The 22,797-nt window shown below is 35.7% G+C and overlaps 1 protein-coding gene across 4 annotated transcripts in view; it reads right to left on the bottom strand.

Annotated features, from left to right (window-relative positions):
- The window catches only part of LOC131144065 (telomerase reverse transcriptase), a 120,606-nt gene that overhangs the window by 41,981 nt on the left and 55,828 nt on the right, over positions 1 to 22,797 (bottom strand). For 3 of the 4 annotated variants that reach the window (XM_058092433.1, XM_058092436.1, XM_058092437.1), the window contains 3 exons: positions 15,011 to 15,140; positions 14,579 to 14,717; positions 7,207 to 7,333 (listed from right to left, as the gene is read on the bottom strand). In XM_058092433.1, coding sequence (XP_057948416.1) covers positions 7,207 to 7,333; positions 14,579 to 14,717; positions 15,011 to 15,140 — 396 coding nt within the window. The remainder of the gene's footprint in view (positions 1 to 7,206; positions 7,334 to 14,578; positions 14,718 to 15,010; positions 15,141 to 22,797) is intronic. The other variant, XM_058092434.1, reaches the window with a different exon arrangement.

Genomic DNA, 22,797 nt, shown 5'->3' with positions numbered 1-22,797 from the left:
CAGAATCACTAGAGGATGTTTTGATCATTTCTTCTAGGTTTTCAAAGAAGCGAGAGGATGCAGATGCTTTGTGGGGATGTGCAGTTTTCACAGTGCTGTCGGGATTACAGCTGGAGCGAAATGCGCATATAGTAATGGCAAAAAGTTGAATTCCACTTTGTTATGGGATAAGATCCTTATTTAGCATGGCTTTCATGTGCTGCTGCTGGTTGCTCTAAAGAGTGAGGTTCTCTAACATCTAGCAGGATTGGCTAGCTTTGTTATTTTTACCTTTTTGTTTTTTTTTTCCTCCTTTATCACTTCTTCTCTTTGTTTAGGAGGATTTCTTGATCACCTTTCGATACAATCTTGCTTATCTAATGAATTCATCTCCTTCTGCTATCAAAAAAACAAATGATCACAATAGATACAAAATCACCTTCTCCAGGCTCCTAACTTTTACAAAAATACAATGGAATTCAAAGCCACAGCAAAATTCCTATACAGTAAGCTGTCCACTCCCTTGGGAATAAAAACCAAATGCTCTCTCCCCTTTGAACTCCACCCCTGCTCCATAAACCTTCCACTTATCAACAGGTGCACAACCCAGTACCAAACTATTCCCAATTTTTCACACACAAGAAATCGTTTCAAACACACAAAAGCAGACAATATACACTGAGAAACAACAGAGCAGCTACCTACAAGACCCTGATCCATTGATTCACCCAGGGATTTTTCACTCCTATAGAAAACAAAAAATAGCTCACAAGGGCTACTCTCAGATCAAAAGACTTGCCTCCAAGATGGACTATTACCTGACGGAAATCCTCTACCATAACAATCGCAGCTGAGAACAAATGTTCAGCAGCTTTCTGAGATGATAGAGAGAGAGAAATGTGAACAGAAAACACGTTCCTCCCTTTAAATTTTCTTCATTCTCTCCCCCACTTTTTTCTGTTCCACATGCCACACTTCTTTAATAAACTATTAAATCTCAATACTATAAGCATTCTATTCCTAGGAATAGACATTCCGTGAACCAAATGTAATCAAGTAGCGATGGCAACTACAATCCACACCCATTAACTCACCCATACCCATCATAAATAAAAGTGTTAGGGTACACTCATATAATTATATGGGTCATAAATGGGTGATCCATTTAAACCCAAAAATTAAACGGGTAAGATGGGTGTACCAACTTAACTCATCAACCCAATTATTTTTCCAACCTTATTAATTATAATTAAAACCTATTTAATATATCATATTTAAAACTATACTAAAAGTAAGAAACTAATATTACAATTTGAAATTAAACCAACCAATTCCTCCAATCCCTATTTAAATCCTAAAAGCTAGCTTCTCTAAAAATTCCAAACCCGATACACCATAAATATGTCAAGAACTGAATATTTTCCCACACCAAATACGAATTCAACTTCTTCCTGGAACAAATCCGCGCATAACTTTCCAACCAAAGACCCCATAAAACTGCATACTTAGCATAACATAATAATGGACCATTCGATTCAAATATAATAATAACATAAACAGTTACGTAGCTAATTTGATTTGGTTCAGTTTTTCAAACTAATTAATATGTATGCATGTTCATAATTGAATAATTGATTGAATTTAGATATGTAAGTAATTATATATGTAACTATATGTATTGCCTAACCTATCATTTGTAATTAAATTACATAATTAATATTACAATTCGAAAATCTACATTCGTAATTTTATAATTATGGACAACTCAGTTAAAATATATACGTAATTACACAATTATGTATATGTACGAACGTAATTTGATTCGGTTCGATTTTCCAAACTAATTAATATGCATGCATGTACATACATTGCATAATTGGTTCAGTTTAGATATGTCTATAATTTTGTAGGTATGTAATTATATTGTTGACTACACCTATCATTTGAAATTAAACTACATAATACATCCCTAATACTGCTTTTCAAAATTCTATGCGCATATTTTTTTAATTATGAACAATTCGGTACCAATATATTTGTAATTACGCAATTATAAATGTACGCCATTAGTTTGGTTCATATGCATGCAACATGCATATACGGAATTACATAATTGGTTTAGTTTAAATATATCTGTGATTATGTAGGTAGTGTATTATAGTGTTGGCCACACCTAGCTATCATTTCAAACAAACTACATAATTACTTAATGCATGCTATAATTTGGAAATATACGTGCCTAATTTTGTAATTGTGGGCAATTCAATTCAAATATGCACGTAATTACACAATTATACACGTACATAATTGGTTTGGTTTGGTTACTCAAACCACCTAATATGGATGCATATATGTAATTACATAATTGGTTTGATTTAGATATGTCCATAATTATGTAGGTGTGAAATTATAGTACTACCTACAAGCGCATATCGTTTGAAAGTAAAATACATACATGATGGCATAATTAACACTATTATTTGGAAATTTATGTATATAATTTTGCAATTATGGATAATTCGGTTTGAATATGTACGTAATTAATTACACAATTATATATGTATCTAAATGGTTCAGTTCAGATTTTAAAATAATATTTTTGATAATACAAGAAGAATTTTATTAATAGAATAAGAATATACAGCTAGGAGAAAAAGACATCTCTTTAATGCAATCAGGAAAATTCAAATAAAAACATGAAGAAACAACCTAAAGACCTAAAAACAATAGAGAGAAAACCAACATGAACTAACACTCCAACACACAACGCTAATCGTGCTGAATATCATAAAAGCTCACACCCTTAACAGTTTACAAAATAACTAATATACATGCATGCATATAATTACGTAATCAGTTCAGTTTAGATACTTTCGTAATTATGTAGATATGTAATTATAGTATTGGTGTACATAATTTGATAAAATATCTTGAAGGCTGCATCCAATAGATCTCTCCACTACTACCAAAAAAATTAAAAAATCGGGATTTAAACTTTGGTACACAGGTATAGAGAAACATAAAAATAGGGTGGGTATTATTATAGACAAAGACCTAGAAGATAATGTAGTAGATGTAGGGGATATGATCATTAAAATCAAGATAGCTTTAGGCTTAGAGATAGTAAATGTCATTAGTGCGTATGCTCCCTAAATCGGATTAGCAGATATCTTAAAAGACATTTTTGGGAAGATATCGATAGTATTTTACAAAGGATACCTATGCCGGAAAAGACATTCATAGGAGCTGATTTGGATGGTCACATTAGAAAGGATAATATAGGATATGAGAGGATACATGGAGGCCATGGATATGGAGATAAAAATGAGGCTGGTGATACAATCTTAGATTTTTCCATGTCTTACGATTTGGTTATATTGAATACTTGCTTTATAAAAAGAGAAGAACACTTAATAACCTTCAAGAGTAGGTATAGTAAAAGCCATATAAATTTCTTCTTAATTAAGAATGAGAATCATCTATCTTGTACGGATTGTAAAGTTATTCCAAGTGAAAATTCGACTATGCAACATAGAGTCTTAGTATGAGATATACATATCAAACAATGGATGAGAAAGAGTAGCATAAATGAACGCAAGAGAACTAGATGGTGGAACCTGAAGGGAGATAATATAATAAAATTTAAAGATAAAATGAACAAAGAGTGTGATTAGATAGTAGGTGATAAGGTTGATGCAAATCCTGTTCAAAATAGAATCGCAAATTCTATCGTAAGGATAGCAAAAGAGGTTTTAGGTGAGTCCAAAGGAAGATACTTGAGTAGTAATGAAAGTTGGTGGTGGGATCAAGAAGTCCAAAAAGCCATTAAGACAAAAAATAAAAATAAAATAAAAATAAAAATAAATGGTATAAAATATGGAAAAATTGTAGAAATATCGAAAATCTTGAAAAATATAAAGAAGCGAGAAAAAATGAAAGAAAAAGAGGTGGCGTAAAGCTAGAGAAAGAAAATGCAAAGATTTAGGTGATGTAAAATGTATAAAGAACAAGAATGATAATGTCTTAATTAGAGAGGAAGACATAAAAGAGAGGTAGCGGAGATTCTTTAATAAGTTGTTTAATGAAACCAAATTGAAAGATTGAACTTGGAAGTGACAAATGAGGAGAAGACTAAATATAGAAGATTTATTCGCAAAATTAGAGTCCTTGAAGTTGAGATGGAATTAAAAAAATGAAAAGTGAGAAATCCGTAGGACTAGATAAAATGTCAATTGAAGTTTGGTAATGTTTAGGAGATAAAGGAATCGTTTGGTTAACTAATCTATTCAACAATGTTATAAAAACCAAGAAAACGCTAGAAGAATGGAGCAAAAGTACATTAGGTGTACAAAAACAAAGGTAATATTCAAAACTATAATACCTATCGTGGAATTAAGATTATGAGTCATACGATGAAATTATGGGAAATAGTAATTGAACATAATATAAGATTAGAAACGAAGATTTCAAAAAATTAATTTAGTTTAATGCTTGGGAGATCAACAACAGAAGTTATTTATCTTTTAATAAGTTTAATGGAAAAGTTTAGAGAAAAGAAAAGGAACTTGCATATGGTTTTTATTGACCTAGAGAAAGCTTATGATAAGAGTACCTAGGGAAGTTCTTTAGTGGGTCTTAGAAAAGAAGGGAGTTTGTAGTAAATATACGAAGGTCATTACAGATATGTATGATAGAGTAGTGACTAGCATTAGTACTGTAGGAGGTGAATCTAGAGATTTTCACAATAGGTGTATATCAAGGTTCAACTTTGAGTCCTTATCTTTTTTCTTTAGTAATTGATGAACTAACTACAAATATCCAAAATGAGATCTCTTGGTGTATGTTGTTTGTAGATGATATTATGTTGATTGGTGATGGTAGGAGTGGAGTGGAATCTAAGCTAGAACTTTGGAGCCACATTAGAGTCTAAAGGGTTCAAGATAAGTAGGAATAAAACCAAATATATAAAAATGTAATTTCAGTAATGTAAGGAGTAGCAATAGAGAGAAGATTAAACTTGATAATCAATAGATTAATAGAACTGATAGATTTAGATATCTTGGATCTATTATGCAAGCTGAAGGGGGAATTGAAGAAGATGTAATACATAGAATTAAAACAGGTTGGGTAAAATGTAGGAGTGCGTCAAGTGTGTTGTGTGATTATAGAATACCCTTAAAATTAAAAAGAAAGCTTTATAAGACAGCTATAAGGCCAGCTCTGCTTTATGGTTCAAAATGTTAGGCAACTAAGAAACATGCACAAAAAATAAAAGTTGCTGAAATGCGAATGTTAAGGTGGATGAGTGGTTTAACATTTAAAAATAACATAAGAAATGAACATATACATAATAATTTAGGCGTAGCACCGGTTGAAAACAAGATAAGAGGGGGTTGGCTTAGATGGTTTGGGAACTTGAAACATAAGCCTAGTAAAGCACCTGTAAGGAGGAGTGAGTTAGTTATTGTGTTTGGCATAAAAAGGGATAGGGGTAGACCTAAAATAACTTGAAATGAGGTAGTGAGGAAAGATTTAAGAGCCCTTAATCCAATACAGGAAAACGCACTTAATCAGATGATTTGGCGAAAAGGATTCATGTAGCCAACCCCACCTAGTGGGACTTGAGACTTGTTGTTGTTATTGTGTACATAATTTTGTAAATTATGGACAATTCGGTTTGAATATGATTGTAATTAGTTAGACAATTATATGTTTCTATAATTGGTTTGGTTCATTTTTCTAAATAATTAACACACATGCATGTACATAATTACGCAATTGGTTCAGTTTATATATGTTTGAAATTATGTAGATATGTAATTATAGTATTAGTTACACCTATCTTTTGAAATTAAACAACACAATCACATAATTAATATTATAATTCAGAAATATATGGACATAATTTTATAATTATGGACAATTCGGTATGAATATGTATGTAAAAACGAAATTATGTATATGCATAATTGATTTGGTTTTGTTTTTCAAACTAATTAATATAATGGAAGTACGTAATTACGTAATTGGTTCGATTTAGATATGTCCATAATTATATATATATGTAATTATAGTATCACACATATCATTTGAAAATTAAATTCATAGTTGCATAATGCATTTTATAATTTAGATATTTATGTAATAATTTTGTAATTATTGATAGTTTGGTTTGAATATGTAAGTAATTACGTATTATATATATGGTTTGTTCCAATTATTCAAACCAATTAATATTTATGTACGGAATTACATAATTGGTTCGAACTATATACATAATTATATAGGCACATTAGTTATAACAATGACTACACCAGCATTTAAAAAATTAAACTATGTAATTACGAAGTTTCATAATTACTACTATAATTCGGATATTTTTCAACTAGGTAACAAAATAACACTTAAGGATGGCGGGAAGATGTGCAACAGTAATGCTTGAAGTTATACGTTTGACCTAGTATCCAACAATTAGTTTTACATGTTTTAAAATTAAATGGGTTGACTCATGAAGAAATGGGTAGGATCATAAATGGGTCAATATAATTGTATAAATGGGTCATAAATTGGATAAATGTGTCACTAGTGAGCCAACTCATTTTGACCCAACCCATCTTGACCCATACCCACCTATTTAACATGTCTAAACCAAATGGGCATAAGAGACGACTCAAACAAGAAGAAAAGAGAGAAAGAGAAGAACTATAGAGCAACCAGGGGGGAAAAAAGGTGTCCTCCCAGATCCATCAAGACATTTGAAGACTGCCCAGAACTGTGTAGAGTGCTTCGAAGATTTTGACACAAGTAGTTTGTTTAGAAGACTAGAGAGATTTCTATAGGGGTGCCATTCCGTCTTTTCTAGGGTCTTTGAAAGAGGAATTGAAGAAACATCCAATATGTTAAACTATCTTTATAAATTCTTGACTTAAGCAATTGACTAATGATGTTTCTTCGTCCATTTTCAGCATTTCAGAGAGTCATTCTCTATTAGGTAAGTTAAACTTCTGCTGTGTATTGGACACTATACACATATCAGAGTTATGCCCTGTTTGGCACTTTCTAATGAATTTCTTTACTAAAATATTAGAAAATATTCATGCATTCTGCAACAGTAACTATTAGAAGAACTATTTGGGGCTGGAAAAATTGTTCAAAATTTCTTTTTTTCCTTTCTCGCTCCAACTTCTGAACCAAGCACAAAGCATAAGAATTTTAAGGCACGCTAACCTCAGATTTGGAGTCAGCATTTTGATCCAACGCTCGAACAGCACAATGCTTATCCAATAACCTTGAATGTTGGCAATACTGAGACTTGCGTATAAGAATCTTAAATAACTTGAGAAAAGAATGATACCTGGCAAACCATAAACCAAATATTTGTTAAAAGAAAGGAAAGTGATGTAGAACAGTGCTTATCTAGATCAATTTGAATGATTTTGGACCCCCTAAGTCGAATATTGCAGTTCCCAAGTCCAAAAGTGAGAAATTTTGGAGAAAAATGCATGTGGTAGTCCAGAATTTTGGCATGATTTTGCTTCCTATGTCAGTAACCCTGGTGTTATTCAAACTACAGCACATTTAAGCAAGTGAACCGTGCTATTTTTATTTAGAGTGGAATTTTGGAGAAATTTGTGCATCTTCATAATCCCTTGCAAGATAGCCTCTAACCCCTATTTCTGCCCCACCCCCCTCCCCCCACGCTTTCTCTCTTTAAGCAGGCATCATCGTATTGGTATCAAAGCTCAGTTTGGAAAGATCAACATCATAGATTCCCTTCATCTCTTACCCATCTATTTATTATCTTTCTTTCCTTTTCCCCTGTGCATTCCCAAAGCTGTTATTACTGTCTACCATCATCACGTCATGAAATCAATACCACCAATTGACTCAGACCTCTCTAATCAACCAGTCCCCCTACCCTCCAACCAGCAGTCACCGCAAGCACCTCCACTTGCAATGTGAATCTCCTGTCACCACTCTCAAGTTCCCCCCCTTCCCATTGTTTTCCTCAAACACTGCACCTTGAAGCTTAGAAGTCCCCAACCCCAATCTATCCATAAAGGCATTAAAAAAAAAATCCCACTTGCATACTTGCATCATCCCGACAATTGATGCATTATATCATACTCCAAATGGCCCAGGGTAAGCAGCAGCCATGCCTAGTCCACTCTCAAGCCAGTTCTAAGCTGCTCCCAAACCAGACTAGAGGCACCATGAGCTAGATCCAAAACTACCAGATCCAACCTGTGAGTTGTGATGTGATCCAAACCAGATCCAAATCTGTGAACAAGACCAGCCCAAATCTATGTACCATTATTTTTAGATTCTTCAATTAACATCTATGCCCTTTATGATTACATTTCAAGATTAAAAATAAAAATAAAAATAAAAATAAAATTAAGACAGGCAACAAAAGAAAAAGAAAGCACATAGAAGTAGACAGCAAAAAAATAATTCTCATAATACTTTGTCAAGAGCTTTTCAGGTCATGCAATCTTGTTTCTAGTGGGGAATTAAATTCCAAGTTTTAAAGTTTTTCAACAGTATATTGGTCAACCCAGGACAAATCACCACACTAAAGTAAAAATGTCAACTTCGGAAAAAATAACGTCATGGACACCATTACTACAATGTTGGAGGCAAATTAGATGGCATGAGTTTTCTTTCAGATTGTTTGGAACCACTTACAAAAAAGTTCTTTTTGAAAAAAAAGTACTTATCTGGAGAAGTACTGATTGTCATGAGTACTGTTTGGTTGTATCTAAAATTAACTACTGATCTTAAGCACTCATAAAATAAGTAGCATTTGGATAATCATTTTTATTATAAGTACTGTATAAATTTATTAAAACAAAACAATTATTAAATTTTTAACATTAAATTCAAGTTTATTAATTAAATGGAAAATTTACATAACACCCCCCCCCCCCCCGAGGCGGTGGTTTAATCACAAATCATTGAGCCACCATGTGGTTTTATTACGATCACTAAACACCCCTATGGTTCTCAAAACCATGAAACGTTATAACACTATTAATTTTCTTGACGGAAATTATTATATTATGAAAAATCTATTTTTATAGACAAAAATACCCTTAAAAGTACTCTTTTTCTTTAAACCTCCAAATAACCATCAAACACTTTACTAGCCCCTGCCACTATTAAATAGCTTAAGCATTTTTTGAGGATGATGCACCAAACACATATTATTGCTATGGGTATCCAAATCACTTAATGTTTTTTTGGTTCCCATTGAGTTAAAAAAATTTGTATCCAATTATATGGATACCTTAAGGATTTGTAAACTACAAAATATAAAATAACAACAACAACAATAATAAGCCACAAGTCCCACAAGGTGGGGTTGGCTACATGAACCTTTTCTGCCAATTCACTCGATTGAAAGCATTTTCATTGAATAGATTAAGAGCCTATTAAATCCTTCCTCGCTACATCATTCCAAGTTATTTTAAGCCTATCCCTACCGTTTTTCATGCCAAAAACAATAAATAACTCCTCCTCATAGGTGCTCAACTAGGCTTGCGTTTCAAATGCCCATAGCATTAAAGTCACCCCTCCCTTATCTTGTCTTTGACCAGTGCTATGCCTAAATAATTGCATATATGGTCGTTTCTTATTTTATCTTTTAATGTTATACCACTCATCCACTTTAACATTCGCATTTCAGCAACTTTTATTTTTTGTACATGTTTCATAATTGCCCAACATTTAGAACCATGAAGCATAGTCGGTTTTATAATTGTCTTATAAAACTTTCCTTTTAATTTCAAGTGTATTCTACGATCACACAACACGCCTAACACACTCCTCCATTTTATCCAAACTGTTTTAATTCTACGTATTACATCTTCAATTTCCTTTTCTACTTGCATAATTGATCCAAGATATGAAAAGCTATTAGTACTATTAATTTCTTGATTATCAAGTTTAATCTTCTCTCCACTACTACTCCTTACATTATTATCGAAATTACATTTCAAGTGTTTTGTCTTATTCCTACTTGCAATATGTTAAATCTTAATATTGTAGTGTCTAATCTTAATAATTATCTAATAATCCAAAAACATTAACCTTACGTTTGGGAACATGAATTTGAGACCTTGAATTTGGATTTGTGTGAACTTGGATAAAGCACAATACAATTTTGTACTACATTGATAATACCCTCCCCAAGTCAAACAAATCAAAATTACCCGTTAGAATAGGCTCAGCACTGGCTTGGAGATTTATTGGCCTGAACATATTCAAATAGCATATTACAAAACCTCCAAGAAAATTCATAGTGCAAAAGAAGATGAGAAGCCCTCTCAAAATTTTTGTAATGGAGCATACATACATCAGGAGAGAGAACCTTCAAAGGTCTCCTAATTTGCAGCAAGTTATTAGTATTAATTTTATTGAGCACAATCAATCAAGTGAAAGCCTTAATTTTTTTAGGAGCCTTAGTCTTCCAAATGAAACGATAGAATGAGAAAGAAGATTGGATTAAGTCAAGAATTCAAAATAAGATTTACAAGGAGACACTCCTGACTGATCCAAAGATTAGGACCAAAAATCCTTCCCCGATGAAATTACTCCCATTCAATAAAGATAACAAAGAAGACAGTTCTACCATATCCCTATCATTAAGAGGTCTCCTAAAATGGAGATTCCAAGAAACCAATGGACTATTCAAATCCCCAAAAAAGAAAGATATAGCTCTATTTTGCTTAGACCTTGGTCGAAAAATACTAGGGAATGAATTGGATAAGGGTGCATTACCTAGCCAAGGGTCTTTCTAAAAACAGATCCAAGAGTCGCTCCCCACCTCGAGTTTAGTGTAAGGGATTAAAGAAAGATAAATCTGAGAAATGGACCTCCACAGACTACTTAAAGAACATCTTAAACTAAAATTGGTATCCCACCTATTCTCATTTAACCCAAACTTGCTTCTTATCACATTATACCAAAGGGTCGATTCTTCTAGAGGCAAACGTCATAGCCGTTTATCTAAAAGAGTCGTGTTTTTAGACACCAACTTCCCTAGACCCAAAATATCCTCCTTTTTTGACCTACAAGCCTTACCACAAATGACTAAGTGGTCCATTTGATCCCCCCTACTAGACCACAAAAAGTCTCTCATGATTCTCTCAATCTTGCTAGCAATCCTCATTCAAATCCTAAACACAAACATGTAATATAATGGAATGCTAGAAAGACAAGTCTAGATCAAGGTTATTCTACCCCCTAAAGATAAAAGAGCCTCCTTCCAACTATCTAACCTCTTAGTCACCCTTTCTACTACCGAATTCCAAAAATCCGCTACTCTAGGGTCAACCCCTAAGGGGACCCCCAAGTGAGTCACAAACCAAACTAGAATGCCACACCCCACCTCAGTGGCCTTTTCCCTTACTCGCCCCACAAGCACATTCAAAGCTAACAATCCACTCTTCCCCATATTAAATTTAAGGCCCGACACCCTCTCAGAATTTTGAAAAATGCCCAAAATTCTCCAAAAAGGAAGGGTTATGATTGTCAGGGAGGAAAATGGTATTATCAGCAAACAAAATATGAGAAGCCACCACTCCCTCTCTCCCTACTTCTCGACTTGTAAACAATCCCCTTCCTGCCGCCCTGCCCACCATCCTGCTCAACACATCAATAACAAGGAAAAATAGAAAGGGGGATAAAGGCTCACCTTGCCTAATTCCCCTAGAAGCTCTAAACCAAGATTTCGGCTCACTGTTAAGGCACTCTTATAAATATCATCATTTTCTTCCCAAGCGGTTGTCAAAACAAAGTTGAAGTTTTCCTGATAACACATTGAATGTTCGTTAACAATTATCTGACTACTCCCACTTCTCTTTTCTAACTTCTATGAATTTTGGCTAGGGAATGGACTTGATCACTAATGAAATCGGATCTGAAATGAGCCTAGTCAACCATACCCTCGCAATATGGACCTTTTTAGAAGCAAGACCCAGCTAAGAAAACCCTAGTTGAGAAAAACCCTCTTTCAAGCCCATAGAAATGCCTAAAGAATTATTATTTGAACCTCTGGCCTATTCTATTAAATGGCCTAGTTTTAATAAGAAAGAACTTCCTTCCTCACATACCTAGCCTCCAAGAGGAGGACCAGCCTGCCCTGCCCAGCCTTCATGCCCTCATCTTTCCCAACAACAATCCTAGTCGCCTCTTAGTCACCCCTTTCACCCTTTGAATGTTCTCCTCTAGGCATGATGTGAAATTATCTAGAACCGTCACTCCAAAATCCTTCAATCACATATCTCCCCCACATCGAAAACAAAAATGATCCAATTTCCAAAAAAACTTACTTCGCCTTTGCCTGATTTACCTTCTAGTACCACCTTACTCCATGACCTAGGATGTGAAGAACTTGTTGTGCCAACTTCTTCAAGAACAAGGCAAACTCTTCCACAAACTCATATAACTCATCTGCAAACATACAACATCCATTTCCTTTTTCACCTCCAAGAATAAAAACAGAAAACCTCTTCCCTTTCTCCCTTGCCCTAGCTCCAAAAAACTTCCCCACCTTCGTCCACCTAATCACAAACCAACATAGATGACTTCCCTTATGAGTGTTTCTAGATCCCCAATCCAACCGAATGAAGGTAGATAAGCCATCAGCAACCCAAAAAGCCACCTACTTTAAGAGTTTAACCGACCGATTTCAGCAGATATTGCTCTCAAACATGCACAAATAAGGGGTCTCCCCCTCATTCTCCAAGCTCAAATTGAAGGATTGACATTTGACTTGCGTCGAGCATCTTAACATCTATTATTAGCGGGCCAAGTTCAATTTCAAGTGAGGATGAGAGTCATTTCGTGAGAGACAGAGAAACCCATTTGCACAAGAGCAAAGTTCTCAAATTTCTTTTCTATTGGAAGCAGGAGAGAAGACGCTTCGAGTTTAAGCGTTCAACCATTCAGCAAAGAAGACACTTTGAGCAAGCTAAGATTGTTGTCGAATGTCGATGAGGCTAAAATGCATATGACTAGAGACTAGAAGGGATGTTCAAAGTCTGAGATGCCCGATGACTAGAGGCTGGGAGGAAAGTTGTCGCGAAAGCTAGGCTTACGTGGGAGAAGTCGCGTCTCGACTCAGCACCACACCTCTTGAGAATGAATTACTGCCAAAATAATCTACTTCTATTATCATATAATATAAAATAAAGGGGTGGTTGCTAGAATAGTATTAAAATAAAAAATTTTAAAAAAAAAAGGCTACCATTAAACACTGTTTCAAATAATAATTTACATTAGTTATAATATTATTAATTAAATTAATATTTTAATTAATATATTTGATCATTATTATTTTATTACTAACTATTTTATTATAAAATAAACTCACCATCCTTATATAATATAATTTATCATATTATTATTATTATTAATTGAGAATATGATGAATTATTTAAAAAAATATTCTCAGGGCCAAATTCCTTTTTCAAATGTGGAATAATCAAAAACTTGTTTGCATCAAGACAAAATAAGGAAATCTGAAAACTAGATTGGGGAAAAGGAGAGTCGGGAAAGGAGGAGATGTTGACGAAGGAGGTGGAGGAGGAAGAAGAAGAGGATGCAATGAGGGGGAGGAGGCATCAGCCATTGGAGAGCTTGGCTGGAGCAGCAAGAGAAGAGACGAACAATGGGCTGGAGAGAAAAGAGAGGAGACAAAATTACTATTTTGTCTAATACTGGCTCAATATTGCAGAAATACCAACACCTCTCTACAGTGATGAGTGCTTACAGGGCACCAAGAAGTAATCCAAGATTACTTGTTGAAAAGTACTTCCACTCCCCCCCCCCCCCCCCAAAAAAAAAAAAAAAGTAGTTTTCAAAAGTACTTTTTCCAATAAGTATTTATTGCTGCACAAACCAAACACCTCTTTTTTATATAAGTGCATCTCACAATAATAAGATGTTCCAAACAGGGGCTTAGGCAAAAAGCCAATGGACGACCACACTGTTCACAAATTTGGCTGCTATTGCTTCATGCACTGCCTGGGCCCTATTCAGCAGCAGGTGCAGCCAGTACACAAGTTGTCTACGCCTAAAATCCATGACAACTATGCAGTAAACACTCTAGAAAATGAGCTATGAATAGGATCAGGAATGCTAAAGTAAGCAAAGCATGCATTTTTCTTAAAGAAATCTCAAAAAAAAAACATGAAAGCTAGAATAAACCTTTGGGAGAATAATATAACAGGCAAGGTTTCTGAAAATATTTACAAATCTGAAATCAACCATGGGATACTTGGTAACATAAGTGATTTTTTTTTTTCTCATAATATAGAAAGAAGAAACTGCATTCTAGGCAAGGGTAGAAAATGAGTGATTTTAGGAACTTGCACTCTGGGCCATTATCTTCTTTTGCAAATAATTTCAGAAAGTACAATGTTTTTTCATTGAATTGGATAGAGTACAACCATAGAATACCAAAACAGAATTCATAGAACCATGTTGTGGATTTATCATTTTTCAAATTTTGTTGCTAAGTCTACCATATAGCAGAGCATGATTTAGGAATATATTGTAATCAAAGTACTTGAATGTGTGTAACTCCACTTACAGGCACAATGACCCAGCGCTACAACAGCCCCTGTAGTGGAAACATGGCATTGCCTGAGCAGTCACATCAGACAAGCCAAAGATATCCCTGATAAGAAAATCTGCCCCAGAAAAATTGGGCTTCAAAGAATACAGTTTGTCTAAATCTTGCTAAAGGCCGCACAAAATTATGCCATATAAAGAAGGAAGGAAACAAAGAGCAACAAGACCTTAAAATCATAATTCTGGCATCAATCATTATTTATCAATAAGAAAAAAGAATACATAAATGAACAAACATGAAATCGAACGCTATAAATCACTTACAAGAACGAAACATACAACTTTAACTACCTGGGAATGGCAACTTTTAGAAAATGCTGTAACAAGGAGTATTTATAATGAATAATGAAAAGATAAGTTTAATTGTATCAGAATGAGATGCAAAGGATACGTTTTCTTGGAAAAACTGACAAAGAACGTTCCCAACTATAAAAAATCATCTGCCTGTTAATTTGAGCCCCCTTGTTAATTTTGCGTGGAGCATGCAGGAACAAACAGCAACAGCATTGCCATGGAGTCTGCTGAAGGACACTATATAGATTACCATTAATGCGAAAGAAGTATAAGAAAGTGTAAAGGCAAAATAAAAACATAAGAGTTTAAACCCTCAAATAATGAAATTGATTGGAGAAAACAGTCCCGTTAATATATTCTAATATGAGATTTGAGAAACAGAGCCACCAATCATATGCAATAGGAGAAAATAACAGCAAACTTGAAAATAAATTTCAACATATTTCAAAATTCGGGACATTTTGATTGCATCATAATTTTGAAAACGTTTACAACACAAACTATTGGTGACATTTCCAGCAAATAAAGTTGATGAAACTACCACAAAATTTTATGATCCAAGTACCAACCCGATACTGCATCTCAGTGAAAACATGCTCTCTTAATCAACGCTTTTCTTTTTTTTTTTTCCTTTTTTCCTCTTCTTCGATAAGCAAAGAATTCTATTAGAGAGAGAGGGAGTATGCAAGAAAAGAAAACAAATAAAAAAGAAGAGGAGGACAAGATATCCTCCAATAGAAATGAAGGAAAACAATACAAAAAGCTTTAAAAAAAAAAACACAAATAAGAGCAATAATCCTGTTATACAAAGGTATATGCCAAAAGAACCCATTCGCTGAAACCCACAACACCAGAAGCACCTCTCTGCTACAAATTAAGGAAATAAAAGTGTCCATATTCTTGAAAATTCTGGAATTTGTTTCCATCCATACGCACCAAAAGGTAGCTGTTAGAAGAGAATATGTTACAGAGTAACTAGGTTGTGTGACTGGGGGAACTTTTGTCCTCCAGTCTTTATTATTATTAATGCATAACAGGGCAGATTTGGAGCTGTACGCAAGTCACTAGGAAACTGCTAACTTTTTTCTTTCTCATTTTCTTCTTCTTTTCTTCTTCGCTTCCTCTTCTCTTCTTCTCTATTCCATCTCTAACATTACTACATGGTATCAAAGCTACGGTTGCCAGTAGTTCTTGGGTTCTAGACTTCTAGTCTTGTTGCTCATGTTTATTGTGTGGTGGTTAAAAGTTATCTTATTCCCTATAATAGGTATTATTTATCATTTTTTAATCTCTCCACATGCAATTAGGCTGCACATATGGGGGAGTCTTAAAGCTTGATATAAATTGCTGGCAACAATGTAACAGTTTAAGCTTTAGATAGAGTCAAAATCTAAGATGAACCAGGTCACGTCCCTGTTTTTCGCACGTGACCATCCATGACTCCATCCAAAATTCAATGGAGGCACTAGGCCTAGGCAAGAATTTATTTTTCTAAACCATCCTTTAAAAACAAGTTAGAAACCAATTAAGCGCGAATATTCTCCAAATACATACATATATTTCATAAAGCAACTAAAACATTTTACTTTCAGTGACAATCTCTTTACATTGGGTTGTACTTTACATGCACCATTTTTTTCACACCTCCTAGCCTACACACATAACCGCCAACCAAAATACAGGCTTAGTATCCCTCTCGTCTTCCTACCAACCTGTAATACATGTCAAAAATGGTAGTCTCTTGGAGAACTTAAGAAGTGGAGCTCTCCTTCAGCTAGAACCTAAATGTAATAAGGAATGGGGTGAGCAATTACAAGGTCCGTACGCATTCTTAATTCCTCCTTATTCAAATAAGAATTTTGTTGAATAATTGGGTGAAATGGAAGACCTAAACAAAATGATAGGTCTCTCCCTCTATTTATAATATATGTCAAGTACAATTGGAATGACCATAATACCCTTGCTAACTCACACTTATTACTAACAAAACTCTAACACATAATTACTAAATAACCATTAACACTCCCCCTCAAGCTGGAGCATATATATCATATGCTCCTAGCTTGTTACAAATGAATTTCACATGAGCACCTCCCAAGGCCTTAGTGAACAAATTAGCACAAATTAGCAAGTTGAGACTTAGATTTCACATGAGTGGTTGTAATGAGCTTCTATACAAGTTTCTCCCGAATAAAGTGGCAATCAACTTCAATGTACTTTGTCCACTCATGGAGGACCAGGTTGGAGGCAATATGAATAGCAGCTCGATTACCACACATCAACTCCATAGGCGGAGAATGTGGAAAGCCTAGTTCTTTCAACATGTTCTTCAACCAAACAGGTTCACATGTAGCGTGCGCCATAGCCCTATACTCAGACTCGGCACTTGACCCGGCCACCACAATTTGTTTCTCACTTTTACAAGACACCAAATTACCACTAACAAAGAAACGATACCCGATTGTGGATCTTCAATCAAAAGGTGATCCAGCCCAATCTGCATCAATATAACCCTAAATATTAATGTGACCTCGATCCTGATATAAGAGACCTCTCCCAGGTGCACCTTTAAGATATCTAAACACGCAAATTATTGCAGACCAGTGACTTGTTCTCGAAGAATCAAAAAACTAACTCACAACACTTGTTGCAAAAGATATATCTGGCCAAGTGAATGTGAGATAATTCAACTTTCCAACAAGTCTACGATATCGTGCTGGGTTGGGCAACAAATCACCTATCTAGCACTAGCTTGTTGTTAGGATCCATAGGTGTATCAACGAGTTTGGATCCCAACAATCCAGACTCATCTAAAATAGTAAAAACATTACTTTCTCTATGACAAGACGATTCCAACACAAGATCTTGATACTTCTATACCCAAGAAGTACTTCAATGGTCCCAAATCCTTTGTCTACAAGAAATTCTTTAAGCTTTGAATAACTTGATCATCATCACCAATAATCACAATATCATCCACATACACAGTAAGAAGAATCCTTCTGAATGGAGTATGACGATAAAATACAGCGTGATCTACAGCAATTGAACGCCAAATTCAAGTACTACGGCACTAAAGTGACCAAAACATGCCCTCTAAGACAATTTAAAACCATATAGTGACTTCTTGAGCTGACACACTAAGCCTAACTCCAACTGAACAACAAATCCAGGTGGTTGCTCCAAATAGACCTCATCCTGAAGATCACCATGTAGGAAAGCAAGCATACCAAGGCAAGTTTAGCTACAGGGAAGAACCTGTTTGAATAGTCCAAGCCATACACTTGAGTATATCCCTTAGCAACAAGGTGGGCTTTCAATCGAGCTAGGGAACCATCTAGATTAACCTTCACAGTATACACCCAATGACAACCAATCACAAATTTATCAGGAGGAAGACGTACCAAGTCCCAAGTATCACTATCCTATAGAGCATGCATCTCTTTAATCATTGCATTCCTCCACCAAAAATGGGATAGGGCTTCAGAAATAGACTTAGGAAGAGCAATAGAAGATAGGGTACTAACAAAATAATAGTATGAGGGTGACAAGAAATCATAAGAAACAAAATAAGAGATTGTATGTTGGGTACAAATGCATTTACATTTTTAAATAGTAACAGGAGGATCAACTACTTGGGGAAGAGGATCATCTGACGAGGAAACTAGACGTGTAGAAGTGGAAGCTGGAGGAGGCTCTCCTCCCTTGAGTCGTTGTGTGTACACTTGCAAATTGGGACGCTCCAAGCAATAAGAAGGACTCAAATTGGATGAATATGCAGGAGGACTAGACAAAGGAAATAAGTTCGGGTCGGGAAGGCTAAAGACTCATCAAGGTCAAAAAAAATCAAGGAATTAGAATAGTACGATGTAGACTCAAAAAAGGCGACATCAGCCGAGACAAAGAAATGATGTAAAGTGAACTGCAACATCAATATCCGTTTTGAGTATAGGAATAACCTTGAAAAATACATTTCATAGCACAATGATCCAATTTATCCCAACTTAGATTTAATTGATGAACGAAGGACACAACCAAATATACGAGGAAGGGAGAAAAAAGAAGCTTCGGTGACAATAATTGAATATGTCACGCCCCGAACCTGGAAATGGGACCCAGGGGTGAATTTAGTAACCTAACATGTCTCTGTATCAATTAAAACATACATGATATAATACCAAAGAGAGTCTGACCCCATAGGGTGAACGGACGCCCACATACATACATACAAATATCCATACTCATCCAACATATGCAGCGGAAAACGGTCTTTTATACATAACCAATATCATACCAGAGTCTATACTATACCAGCTAGGATATACATTCCCACAATTAGAACACATACCCCAGGTGTCCACAAAACTATCCCGACAACCTGGATACCAAAACTCGTACCTAGTAGGTACTAGCAGTAGCTACAACACCCTTACTCCCAAACGCTAGGATGCTACTTACCGCTACCAGAAGGACCTGAAAAACATTGTACGTACATTCGGGGTGAGACACCTCTCAGTAAGAAAGAAAATAGTCTATATCAGTGTGTGGCATACCAGTATCATTTTACATACTTCATAACACTATACATACAATACAGTTTGAAACAATTCGTACAGTTTCATACATATATATACAGTTCCATACAGTTCCAGTATTTTTCACAAAAACCATTCCAGTTCATACGATACCCAAAATATACATGCATACATACATACATACATACATACGGTCAATGTCGTCACACTAGTTCGCAACTACACAAGGTCACCTTGTCTCACAGCGATTACATTGCTACATACGCAACTACGCTGCGACGACCAAGGCCCAATAGTGATTACATTGCTCCATACGCAACTACACAAGGTCACCTAGTCTCACATCAATTACATTGCTACATATGCAACTTCAATGCACCGACTCAAGCCCAATAGTGATTACATTGCTACATACGCAACTACACAAGGTCACCTAGTCTCACATCGATTACATTGCTACATACGCAACTACAATGCGCCGACTTAGGTCCAATAGTGATTACATTGCTACATACGCAACTACGAAACGACAACTCAGACCCACAGTGATTACATTGCTACATAGGCAACTACACAAGGTCACCTAGTTTCACCATGATTACATTGCCACATGCACAACTACGCTACGACGATCTAAGCCCACAGTGATTACATTACTACATACGGTGTAGAACACACCCTTCGGTGACTAGCCAGAACATACTGGTGATATTTCATACCCTGGATATAGAGCCGGCCACTCTTGCCCACGGTAATTAACCGATACATGGCTGTTTTACAAATCCCTAGAATCATTTTGGAACTCACGTTCCTATACATTTCAGCGTACGGTAATAAGCTGCCACATAGCTGTTTCACAAATACCTGGAACAAATACATACATTCATACATACCACACTTATTTGGTTTACGGTAAATCATATTGTTTACAAGTTCAAGTATACAGTTTATGCAAATATGGATAACAGTCATCTCAATAATACGGTTAAAACAAAATGAACGGTTTTCCAAACAAAGTAGAGATGATACCCGAAATCCCCAATTTTTCCCGAAAACTGTAACCCGAAAATCCCGTATTTTTACCGAATAGATTTCCCCAAATAAGTAGTCAAAACATACATACGATCGTAGCCTACGAGCTTACCGATCTTGATTCGAAAATAAACTGATATAAACAGAATCCCCTTACCTTAACCAAAATCTAACTACGAACTCTACGGTCCTAAAAACTACGAATCGAGATCCCGAAACCTACAAACCATAGTACAGTACATGCTTACAATCCGTACTACTACACATACTGAATCAGAAATGAAAACCAAGTCTTACCTCGATTTTAGCCCGAAAACTAAAAACGCTCAAATCAAGATTCCGTTCCGCTAGAAACGTAGAGAATCCTTCACTGATCCTTGTAGTAACTTTGGATTTGCAATTCAGGCGACAAACGGCGAAGCAATCGAGGAGAGAGAGAGAGAGCTTCAAATCCTAAAGAGAGAGAGAGAGGAAATCCATAACTTAGCCGAGAAGAAAACTACAAATATCCTTATAAAGACCTTTGACTCGGAGGATTTCATCGACAAATTGGTGTCCTCGTCAACGAATTCTTCAGGATTTCGTCAACGGGAAACAAATTTCGTTGACGAATCCTAATATTTCCAATTTCCACCTCTCGGTTTTTCCTCGTTGACGAACCTCTGAATTTCGTCGACGAATTCTTCACTAGCTTCGTCGACGAATTATGGCCTCGTCTACGAAATCTGTACAATTCCATTTTTACCCCTCTTTTACATAATAAACCCATATATCATGGTTCGGGTTCTTACAGAATATCGGATTTTACCACTGCAGACAGAAGATGGCGTTTTATTGATGAGAGAACAAGCAGTGAGAACAGCATCACTCCAAAAATCTTGGGGGCACTCATTTGATACAAAAGGGTTCAAGTGACTTCAAGAATAAGTCTATTTTTTCTCTCTGCAACTCCATTTTGTTGTGGAGTGTGAGCACAAGGAGACTGATGGATCATACCAAAGTTTGTCATATAGGTAATGAATTGAGTACTAAAGTACTCTTTAGCATTATCACTACGAAGTATTCAAACTGGCATATCATACAAACAAGTCATTCTGTAATAGTCATCGACAAAAGTGACGAAGCATTGAAACCCTAACTTTGATGTGACACGACTAGGACCCCAAACATCAGAATGGACTAACATAAAAGGGCTAATGACTCTTTTATTGGCTCAAGAGGCAAAGGGAGCACAATGATGCTTTCCTAAGTGAAAAGACACACAACCGAGGGTAGACACGGAACTCAAAGTAGGAACTAGCTGTTTTAACTTGTCCAATGATGGATGAGCAAGATCACAATGGATTTGATGTGGTGTTACAGCAACACTACGGGCAATAGGAGAAGAGAGCGACTCAAAGTAGTAAAGTTTCTCAGCCTCACATCCTATGCCAATCGCCTTCCTCGTCTTCAGATCCTAAATAAGAATAAAATTAGGAAAGAAGGTTATAAAACAATTCAGCGACTTCATAATTTTACTAACACACATAAGGTTAAAGGGAGACTTAAGAATGTAGAGAACAGAAGAAAGAGATATGGAGGGAATAGGATTTACTCTTCCTATTCCCTTAGCAGCAGTAGTGGACCCATCAGCAAGGGTAACTCGAGGTAGATTTGTACAATACTGATGAGTAGAAAAGAAGTTGGTGACACCTGTCATATGGTCAGTTGCAGCAGAGTCGATAACCCAGGGATTAGTGGGAGAGATACCAGATGACATGCAGATGGTATGGTTACTCTTTTTTAGCAAAAGATGCAATGTGATGAGAAGCTTGGTTGGATGCTTGATACAGCAGAAACTTTAAATACTCTTCCCCTGAAACAGCTATAGTACGCTGTTCACTCAAACAAGTAACTGACGCGGGAGACACACTCTTGGGATTTGGGAACTCCATCCCAACACAAAAACAACCTCAATAGAGCAGAAAATCAAAAACACACAGCAGGCACCATGTTTTTCAAATTCACCAACTTGATCCCAACATAAACAACCTTCGACAATTGAAGAAACCCACGAGTCCACAACGTACCAATCGAAAAACACAGCAAATACCACTTTCAGGCTCAGTAAACTCAACAAACATTGAGAAACAACTTCGAGAAGCACCAAACAACCATTTCTCGGATGTCGTAAATGAACAACTAAAAAAGGTAAGATCTTTGAACAAAAAACATCACAAAAAACATCAATAATATTTTTATAGAGGGATTCGAGCCCGGCTGGAAGAATTCAGGTCACAATATGCCTGTAATTTGCTTCACGCTCCGGCACGCGAGG

This window comes from Malania oleifera, chromosome 12 (assembly GCF_029873635.1).
Source record: "Malania oleifera isolate guangnan ecotype guangnan chromosome 12, ASM2987363v1, whole genome shotgun sequence".
In the NCBI taxonomy this organism is placed as follows: domain Eukaryota; kingdom Viridiplantae; phylum Streptophyta; class Magnoliopsida; order Santalales; family Ximeniaceae; genus Malania; species Malania oleifera.
Note: the sequence above shows the minus strand (reverse complement) of the source record. Positions and strands in the feature narration are given on the sequence as shown.